Source organism: Cyclopterus lumpus, chromosome 2 (genome assembly GCF_009769545.1).
Source record: "Cyclopterus lumpus isolate fCycLum1 chromosome 2, fCycLum1.pri, whole genome shotgun sequence".
Taxonomy (NCBI): domain Eukaryota; kingdom Metazoa; phylum Chordata; class Actinopteri; order Perciformes; family Cyclopteridae; genus Cyclopterus; species Cyclopterus lumpus.
This window is the reverse complement of record NC_046967.1, coordinates 9665512-9675993: the sequence shown is the minus strand read 5'-3', so window position 1 is coordinate 9675993 and position 10482 is coordinate 9665512. Positions and strand designations below refer to the sequence as shown.

Sequence of the window (10482 nt, the reverse complement as noted above, 5' to 3'; positions counted from 1 at the left end):
TTAAAGTAATAGCCAATAGAATGCGTTTTGCAGAAATACCTTATGTTAAAAACATTATATAAATCTGTAAATGTGAGACAAAGTGGCTCCACCAAAAAATGTAAATGCTGTCTTCAATAAGCTAACATACCCGTATGTCAATATCAACAAGGCTCACGTAGCAAGGTGTCCTGCTATACAGCAAATTTGATTGATTGAGTTTTGTTTTTTTAATGACAGTAATTTCACACTTTTACATTGAAGACAGAACCGTCCAACTTCCGCTTTAACCCACGCTTCTCTTGATGAGTTTGACGCTGCACATGACAGGACCGTCCCATCGATGACTAACAGGCCAATCAAACCACACGGACAACGGGCCTCATCCGAGAAAGTCATAAATAAATGTAAATAAAATGTATTTACATATTCAGCGAGTTCCTCTCTATTTCCAACGATGCCCCATATATATATATATAAAAATTAAAAAATCAGTTAAAATACTCCTAATTAAAACAAGCGTTGCTTAGATAATAATTACGTTATGAAAAGTGGATCCTTATTGTTCAAACACAGTCATCAGTGAGGCTAAATTGTGTTTATGCACTGATTTATTCAATAACTTGCGTGTAAGTCGAGTTCTTCGTGCGACTGCATAAGCGTGACATAAGTAATTCAACGACTGAAAGCACATTATTAATATGTGTCGCCTTCTGTTGGACAGTTTGAGTTACAGGTTCAGGTTTGGATGATAACCTTCAACATTTTAAGTCAAGTCAAATCACTTAAAGTGATAAAAGATTACTCCTGACAAGAAAAACATAGGGTTATAAGAGAACATTGTAAATAAATATAAACAATGATGTATACGCATTTAATCAGTACTTTTGGCAAAAAAAACTCATTATGAATCCCATAAATGTATCATATTATTATATTTATAAGTGACCTATTAGCTACATGCAAAACATAAAATACTCTTTCAATATCCTATTTGTCGTCACCTAAAATGTAGACTTTATTTGTATTTTAAATGTTATTCGTCGTGCATATATAGTAAAGTTTTCAACACACTTTTAACTGACAAGTAACAACAATAAAGAGAAGAACAATTGGCTCTCAATACTTGATAAAGCTAACCCCAAAACAGGCTATGAAGGTGAATATTGATCTGCAATAGTTCAGCATAACACTGCTTTTTATTCAATTCAGGGGAATGTAACTAACATAGCATATTTATTTATTGGCTCTATGTCACATTTAAAACATCAGTCAGTAATTCCCATCATGCATCACGGTGTCTGGGCTCCCTGCACCCTGGGGACTTCTTGTCACCAGCCATGTCAAATAAGAGCTTATACAATTCTGTATTCAAAAGCTTATCGGGTTGAATCGTAAGTGTGAACAATGTCTCCACATAACAGGATGTATTGCTCAAAATAACTGTCACTTTAATGTGGGAAGTCGGTAAAAAGAGAAATTAAGAGCTCGTATTCATCTAGTTTCTCTCTTGCAGTCACACACACAGAGTCAAAGAGAGACGTCTAACTTCACTTCAGAATCAACAAAACCACCGAGGTCGAATCTGAAAGAATGAAAGACTTTTCCACCAAATGCTTTTCTTCTTAGAGACGGGGCGGTTTTTAATTCAAGAATAGAAGCATGTGCAAAGTCACAATCGGCATTTGAGAAGGTATCTGACCTCAGAATACCTCTGAAAGTGCATCCGCTTTTGGATTCACACTCTGAGGACCACGGATGCCTGTACAGAAGTCAGCGCCGGAGGCCCCAAAATCCCCCGTTTTCACCTGCTTTCGCCCTGTCAACGCGTTTGGAGGAGGAAGCGTTGCCCCTTTCTGCTCATGTTGGGGGTGGGTTGTGGTTGGGTTTTACTGGACTGTGCCACTGCATGTGAGAGGGGGGGGGTGGTGTGGGGGCGGGGGGGGCGACACGGCGGTTTCATCAATCCTGTCAGTTTGTTCTGCAGGCTGCTCTTCAACTTCCTCATTTGCTTGCGAGTGTCGTTTCCTCTTTCGCTCACTGGTACGTTTTCTTCTTCTTCTTCGGGGGGGCGACCTCTTCGTGGTTGTTCTGCTCTGCTAAACCGGCCCCAAAGAAGGCCGCATCTGCACTTTACAACGTAACATGAACGCAGTGTGTCGCTGGCACTGGCTTGTCTTCACTTTGAGAGGACAACAATAGCAGCTTTGGAGCGACGGGTGAGTACAGCGTTGATCCTTCCAGTGCTCTTTTTTTCGAAACGGCGACGGCATCATCGTTGATCGTTTGTCCTGTCTGTCTCCAGCTTCAATGCGTCCCTTCACGTCGGGGCCTCATGTGATTGTGTGAGAGCGAAATGGTGTGCGTCTGTATGCAGTAGAGTGTGTGTCTGTGTGTGTGTGTGTGTGTGTGTGTGTGCGTGATGTCTGGAGACAGCAGCACCCTGTGCTGGAGGAGCATGTCTCCCACCAGCCCGTCGGATTCCTCGGATATGCCCCCCCCGGCAACGGTCGCCAGGGGCAGCATCTTCCCGGTGAAGATCATCAAAGTGTGTTTCCTTAGTAACAGCTCCAACCTGGGCAAGAACTTCAAACTGGTCCGCTGTGAGGAAGGATGGGCGGTCAAGGTATACTGTACTCTACTCCTGCTCTTTACCTTTTGAACTCTACTATCCTCTAATGTCCTGCACCGTGGTCTCCTCCACTGTTTCATGATTTCTGTCCCAGGATGTCATAAACCTGGTGCTGTCCAGCGGCTGCGTGGGTCCAGATATAACACACGGCCTGTGCTATTGCCTCGTCCTCAAACACCTCAAGTCCTCAGCGGTACACTGGCTGCACCTGGACCTGACCGTGTCGGAACTCACCCGGCGCTACGAGCAGCAGCACCTCGAGGCCGAGTGGAGGTGAGCGCCTCCGTCGTTGTCTCTTGCGTGTCGTTTCACATGTTGGTTACAGACGCCAACTGCACGTGTTTTGTTTGTACAGATATGACCTGAGGATCAGATACATCCCGTCGGACTTCATGGAGGAATTCAAAGACGACAGGACCACACTGCTCTACTTTTACCAGCAGGTCAGTAACACGTTTGATGCAAATAAAATATATATATATATATCTTTTTGCCAGATTCATTCAGGATACGGTTTGGATTAGGGAACTGGGACTGTGTTTATAAAGGCTGCAGGCAATGGAAGGTGTGTGTGTGTGTGTGTGTGCGTGTGTTTATCCCCATAGGTACGAAGTGACTACATGCGGCAGTACGCCTCGAAAGTCAGCGACGGGATGGCTCTACAGCTCGGTTGTCTGGAAATCAGGTACGGAAACCACCACCCACCTCAACGACCAATCGAACGCCGTCTGTTTTTTTAAATTTAAAAAATCCCCAAACATTCACTGTGTCCATTCGTCACGTTTTGCAGGAGGTTCTTCAAAGAAATGAATCCGAACGGACTGGAGAAAAAGTCCAACTTTGAACAATTAGAGTAAGTCACGCCGAGTGCATCGACAGAGCTGTTGAGAAGGTGTTGGTTTGGTTTCATGGCGGTGTGACTCTCCTCCTTTAGGAAGGACGTGGGTCTGGACCTGTTCTTCCCCAGAGAGCTGATCCACAGCATGAAGGTAATGAGACGTCAAAACGACGACAGCGCATGATGCAAAGATGTCATACGATTGTAATTTGTCCGCACACGGACGCCTCAGCCCAAACAGCTCCGCCGGCTGGTCCAGCAGACGTTCCAGGGCTACTCCTCTCTGAAGCAGGACCAGTGCATGGACAGGTTCTTCACCACCCTGGCTCAGTGCTACAGCTACACACAGGAGAGCTTCGCCTGCAGGCTCGTGGTGAGCATGAGGGGGGTGGAGGTGTCGCAGGTTTATTTCCTGCCACGATTTCAAGCTAAATGTCGTATTTCTTTGATACGTTTGTGTCCTGCGTCCATAGCACGGCTGGAATCTAACAATAGACCTGGTCATCGGCCCTGAAGGCATCAGTCAGCAAACTGAGAACTCCACGGTGAGCTCACGCGACATTTGACATGTCCAAATGAGAATGTACGATGGGGACGATGATATGATGAGTATGCAAACAATTGAAAGGCTCTGCAAACACAATTACACTGCGTGCAACGCCTGAGAGACAATGTGCAGAAGCTGATCCGTCATAACCTGCACATTAATAGACGTCTTTGTCTCGCCCGCAGCCCATGTGTCTGGCCACGTTCTCTCAGGTGCGCAGTATCTCCTGCTCTGCTGAGGGTGATGGCCAGGCTCTGCTCACGGTGCACATCGAGGGAGCCAAACAGGTGACTTCCTAAATGAAGATTTGGGGGGATTAGTGTAGCATTTAATCCACACAAAGACCAACGTGTGTGGATGACAGGTTTAGGTTTAATGGGGAGGTACGTGCTGGACTGCAGTGACTTCCTGGAGACCCGTGGAGGATTTTCTTTACCTTTTTACCCAGTTTCACACGTCTGAGTTGCACTTGTATAAGTGCCAGTTGTGCGGTAAGAGGGAGCAGTTCGACACGGACTGAACATGTTGTATCTTCAACCCCTGCAGCCGCTGTCAGTGAACACCTCCTCCCTGGCCGTGGCACAAAACATGGCCGACCTGATCGACGGCTACTGCCGGCTGGAAGGCGCCTCTGAGAGCTCGCTCATCATCCGGCCCGGCAAAGGTACGCTTGAGTCCAAATGCAGTGGAACACACGTTCGAAGCCGTGTGTAAAAAAACCTCGAAATGTCCCTTTTTAATTTTCTCGACCTCGGAGATGAACAAAACCCCCAAATGTTCTTATTTCAGGGAGAGATGGGAGACTGAAATTACCTGACATCCCACAAAGGTGAGGGTGATAAATCATATTGGAAAGTAAATACATTTCATTTTCACACCTTCCCCCTCCTTTATGTTGCGCTCATACTTTCATATTCACGCCTCTCACCTGGACCAAAAGGTCACGGGTGGATTGAAATGTTATTGAAGGCTTGCTTTAACAAAGTCTCTCTCTCTCTCTCTCTCTCTCTCTCTCTCTCTCTCTCTCTCTCTCTCTCTCTCTCTCTCTCTCTCTTCCAGTCAGGGTGCCATGATTCCTGATAGAGGTCTGACTAAGTCTGAAGACTGGTTTACAAATTACACATTAAATGTGGACTGTAATTTCCATCCTGCCTGCAATGATTAACTTTGACTATTCAACAAGGATTCAAGTTTTTTCTGAGGCCTTTTCTGTTTGTTTATTTATTTGTTTGTGGCTTTAAACAGAACAACAAAAATGAAATCTTCAATTTCAACATGTTTCTTTGACCTCAGATTCGGACGTTTATGCTGAGATTACAGAGGGCAACGAAGAAGACTCCGGTGGTGAGTCGCGTTTCACTGAAAATGAATTTATAGTGGATATTAGGTTTTAAATATACCAGGCAATCATTAAGAAATGTCATCGTCTATGATATTTAATGTGCAAACATCCAGTTTTCTCCAGTAGAGCATATTTCATAAGCTTCTGTCTTGCGTGTTCAGAGAAGCCCCAGATCTCCAGAGACCACGTCGTAGTGGGTCGGATCCTGGGCGAGGGGTTCTTCGGAGAGGTTCACGCCGGAGTTTATAAAATCCCGGTGAGTTGGTTGCTCTGGCGTCTTCGTGCCACCACAGTTGATCCCACTGGAGGACCAGAAAGGGGTAAACGAGTGGGTGATGTGTGTGTGACGTGTGTTTGTAGACCGGAGAGAGGATCAGTGTGGCCATCAAAACCTGTAAGGACTTTACGGCTGAAGTCAAGGAGAAGTTTCTGAGTGAAGCTGGTGAGTACGTTGCAGTTATTATCAGCTCTCCAGGTGACTTTTGGTATATTGGTATTGTTTTCTCACATGAAACATGATCCTTCTTTCGATATATATTTTTTTAATGATGTGTGTGCGTGTATCCGAGTTGAGAACGTTGCTGTCGTCGACTTCCTGTTGCCTGGATGTGGCTTTGTGAAAAGGTCCAGACTGGAGGCTTTTAGAGCTGCGTTCAGACGTGTTTAGTGGAACAAGCTGTCAACACATTGACATAGTTGTTGTGTTGAGGCTGGAAGATTCATTTGGAGGCCTGTTTGTCTCCACCTGAAGAAAGTAAATCCAATGTGTACTCCCCTTTTAGCTCGGTTTTGGGCACCACCAACTCCGGCCTTTTAGTTGCTAAACGCCACGACATCTTTGGTGCCCAAAACCAAGCTAAAACAGAAATCTTCTCGTTTCCTGGTTTCCTGGTTTCCCGACCGTACCATCTATTCCACAGTAAAGTCCTTTCGTGTCTTCTTCCTTCATGACATGAAGCGTTATTCACCCCGATGCAGGCTTGATGAAAAATCTGGATCATCCCCACATCGTGCGTCTAATCGGCGTCATCGAGGTGGATCCCGTCTGGATCGTCATGGAGCTCCTGGACCACGGAGAGGTGCGTTGCTCTGGTTGTGTGTTTGCATGGCTGTAAAGCACAGAACACACTGTGGTGAGGTAACACCTCCCCCTCCCCCCGACAGCTGGGGAGCTACCTCGTGCAGCAGCAGTACACCCTGACCACCGCAACGCTAACGCTGTACTGCCTGCAAATCTGCAACGCCTTGGCTTACCTGGAGGGCCTCAGCATGGTGCACCGGTAACAGAGACTCACTCGAGTAAAACCTCAAACCACTCCCCAGCTGCCCCGTTCTTTTTTTATAGTTTCGACACAGATAATTGTCGGGTCTGGTTTTCTGTTTACTGTCTTTGTGCTGCAGAGACATCGCGGCGAGAAATGTCTTGGTGGCGTCTCCGGAGTGCGTCAAGCTCGGCGACTTTGGCCTGTCTCGCTACGTGGACGACCAAGAGTACTATAAAGGTGCACACACACACACACACACACACACACACACACACACACACACACACACACACAGAGAGAAATGCACTTACTACACACACAAATACCTGTGGTCAACATTTCAATTCATTTCAGAGTGTGAAACCTCCGATCTTCTTGTTTTTTTCTTTATTTACCTCCAGCTTCACGTCTCACATATTGGACAATATTTATTTTTTTTGTGCCCATTTCTCTTCAAATATTTGCCCTCACGTGCGCAGCCTCCGTGAGTCGATTGCCGATCAAATGGATGGCACCCGAGTCCATCAACTTCAGACGCTTCACCACAGCCAGTGACGTCTGGATGTTTGGTGAGAAGTACAGTTTATGTCTCAGAATTACTTATACATAATACATTGTGGCATACATTTAGCTCCACAGTTGTGAAACTTCTTTGTTGGACTGAACTCTGCTTTACTTTATGAGGAAGTTAGTCATAAAAGTAAAACGTACTAGTCAAAGCTTGACTCTGACATCTGCTTATGGGGTAAGCGTTCGACTGGGTTATGAAAAGTATGCGTGTATTCATAACACCGGGCTTTATTTCTAGGGCTAACCTCAGCAAGTCGAGCGTTTCTACAGTAATCGTGTGCGTTTTGTTCGACCAGGTGTGTGCGCGTGGGAGATCTTCTCGGTGGCCCAGCAGCCGTTCTTCTGGCTGGAGAACGGGCAGGTGATCCGCCAGCTGGAGTCGGGAGTTCGACTCCCCGAGCCGCAGTGGTGCCCGACCGCTGTCTACTCCCTGCTCGCCCGCTGCTGGACCTACGAGCCGCACAACCGACCCAGCTTCAGCCAGCTCGTCTGCTCCCTGAGGTGCACGCACGCACACCCCTCCCCTTTTATTACCATCTCACGGTTCTGGAAGTCTTGAAAAAGGGTTTTGGTAGTTTCTGAGATTCTGTTCTTTCAGCTTTTGCATGCTGGGATCTCAGCTCAAGCTCAATATGTATAGTCAACAAACAAAAAAACATGTTAACCCCAAAGAACAAGAGATATTGATATTGAGACGAGGTCGTCATAACACGACCTGATGCTTGTGTGTCAGAGACATCCACAGGATGGAGCTGCGGCGGGATGGGATGCGGGACCGGTCGCGCTCCATCGCGTCATCGTTCGACTCAAAGGACGTCACAGACCCTCCGCCCAAGGTACGCGGCTCGATGCTGCTCACGAGAAAAACGTTGTTTGTGCTGCCTTTTCATCGTTTTATTGGGACGTTACGATATTAAAATATCTGTGAGTATGTGTAATGTGGGCCCGGGGAATAACAGGAATACTGAAGGTCACATGTCCTCTCTTTCTCTCTCTCACCAGCCGTCCAGAATACATGGCAATACCCTTCCTCGATTCACGCACATACAGGTGTCCACACACACACACACACACACGGAGTAACATGCTACAAAGTCATGCATTGTATTTCATATCTGACCAAATCTAGTTGCATTGTGTGTGTGTGTCTGTGTGTGTGTTTGTGTGTGTGTGTGTGTGTTTGTGTGTCTGTGTGCGTGTGTGTGTGTGTGTGCGCGCGTAGGGAACAGACACGGACACCAGGCCAGAGTGGGAGAAAGAGAAAGAGCGAGTGGAGGACACTTTACAACGACAGAGAAGAGAGATGCAAGTGGATAAACAGTGGCTGGAGCAGGAGGAGAAGCACCTGGTGAGGGACCTCACACACACACACACACACACACACACACACACACACACACATTCCTGTCAGGTTTCATAGTGCCTCTTCGAAGGAAGCACAGGAAGAAGCTTGCGGCCTCGAGAGTGTGACGAAAGAGACAAAGTGACACGTGACACAGGAACAACTTGCATTAATACCTCACCTACGTTACGCAACCACAGCTGCATTCACATCTGCTTTTTTTTTTACTGTAGGATCCTGTTGTGAGACTGGATTCACACATCAAGGTACTTATTATCTGTATTTCCTCTTGTGCTCATTTGACAGTTATAAGCACTTTGTTACCACTAGGGGGCAGCGACATACCTGCAGACAGTATGTACAGTATGGTTAATACGCAACAGTTTTAGATGTGATAGTCCACATAGATTGTCTGCCTCTTTTAAAGTTTGATTTCATTAGTATTAGTCAGAATGTATAGAAGGTTGTTATACTACTAAAAGGTGTCCAGATGTTTTTTTTCCCAAACAGCAGAACTGAAACCGAACCTCGTTATCATCTCCAATTTACAGAAATAGCCTGACCTCTGACCTGACGTGAATGTTGAAACACAACCACTTTAAATTGGTAGATTCACATCCTTCCCCTTTTTTTGCAGACTCCAGCGAAAAGCCCAGAAAACGGTGAGCCTTCTTAAACAGGCGTTACTGAGTCTTAACTCTTCACGCTGAAAATGCCACGAATAATGCAGCAGTATAATACAGAAAGGCTTTCAAGAAACCAGGACCAAATTCACCAGATTGTATAAGCAGAGACACACAGCGTGAATAGTTACGTACAATAAAAAAAAAGTCATTTAAACGAGATATTTAGGATTTTTCTCACAATATATTATATCTGCTCAAATGTTTTTGTGTTCACATAAATATCATATGTGCAGAACATGTGTGGGCAAACAAAATGTGAAGATATTTCTTTCTCCCCTCTCAGGTCCTCCAGAAAAGCCCACAATGTCTCTCCCAGTCACACAGGTAAAAATATTAAAAAATACCACTCATTTTTTATAAAGCTTTTTGTTAAACGTGGTCATTCAAAACAAGTTGTGTCGCAGAAGCCTCGGCCCACAGCTGAGCTGGACCGATCAGGTGACCAGGTTTACACCGGCGTCATGGCGATGGTGAAACAGGTGGTCAAGCTGAAGAATGACGTCAACACGCAGCCGGCCTCCGAGTACCCCAACGCCGTCAGAGTAGGTCACCTTTTTACCTCTCGTTCAGGAAAAAGAAGCGTCCGTAATCACAAAAAAAAACGATGTGGTTGTCTCTCCCCTCTTCCTCCTCCTCTCCTCCCTCGTCCACCTCCAGGCGGCGGGGGTCACTCTCCGTGGCCTGATCCAAAGCGTCGACGACATCCTGCCCTCTCTGCACAGCTCGCTCACAACAGAGGTCAGCTTCGCTTCACCTGCGGCGCGTTTTTTTAAAAGAAACGGGAAATACGTGTGATGTGTCACGTGATCTGTCTGTCCTCTCCGTCTCAGATCGAGGGCACCAAGAAGCTGCTGAGCAAGGATTTAGGGGAGCTGATCAATAAGATGCGCCTGGCCCAGCAGAACTCGGTGACGTCGCTGAAGGAGGAGTGTCAGCGGCAGATGTTGGAGGCCGCTCACACTCTGGCACTGGACTCCAAAAGCCTGCTGGACGCCGTGGACCAGGCTCGAGTCAGGGCCAACCTGGCCCGGCCCAGACCCGAGGACCCTGGAGAGTGAACACGACGTTCAGGGTTGAAGGACGAGCGGATGGGCGTGAAACACTTCCTGTCCAAGAGGAAATACAACCATGTTAAGTTAAACTGAGCGTTTCTTTTTACGGCGAACCAAATATACTATCACAATGTGTGAAAGCAATAAAGTTACACCATTTTTTCTTCTTCTTTTTTAACCATTAAAGACAAATGTGATTTTTGCACTTTCTGTGTCGTTTTTTTCCCCT

General features: G+C 46.4%; 1 protein-coding gene across 2 annotated transcripts; it reads left to right on the top strand.

Annotated features, from left to right (window-relative positions):
• The first annotated feature begins 1936 nt into the window (after positions 1-1936).
• On the top strand, positions 1937-10458 carry LOC117743579 (protein-tyrosine kinase 2-beta-like). Of its 2 annotated transcripts, none has more exons than XM_034551217.1 (30): positions 1937-2198; positions 2285-2605; positions 2706-2884; positions 2967-3054; positions 3217-3296; positions 3402-3464; positions 3546-3600; positions 3682-3822; positions 3923-3994; positions 4182-4283; positions 4543-4660; positions 4786-4825; positions 5056-5081; positions 5290-5340; positions 5500-5594; positions 5699-5780; positions 6317-6417; positions 6503-6618; positions 6740-6840; positions 7083-7172; positions 7470-7674; positions 7907-8009; positions 8176-8223; positions 8396-8521; positions 8749-8781; positions 9153-9177; positions 9485-9525; positions 9609-9743; positions 9859-9939; positions 10032-10458. In XM_034551217.1, exons 2-30 carry the CDS (start codon positions 2402-2404, stop codon positions 10257-10259), a joined length of 2829 nt encoding a protein of 942 aa, XP_034407108.1. In that variant the 5' UTR covers positions 1937-2198; positions 2285-2401; the 3' UTR covers positions 10260-10458. The 2 variants fall into 2 exon arrangements, with proteins under 2 accessions (XP_034407108.1, XP_034407107.1); XM_034551216.1 differs by having other exon boundaries at positions 1938-2198; positions 9606-9743.
• Positions 10459-10482: the final 24 nt, after the last annotated feature.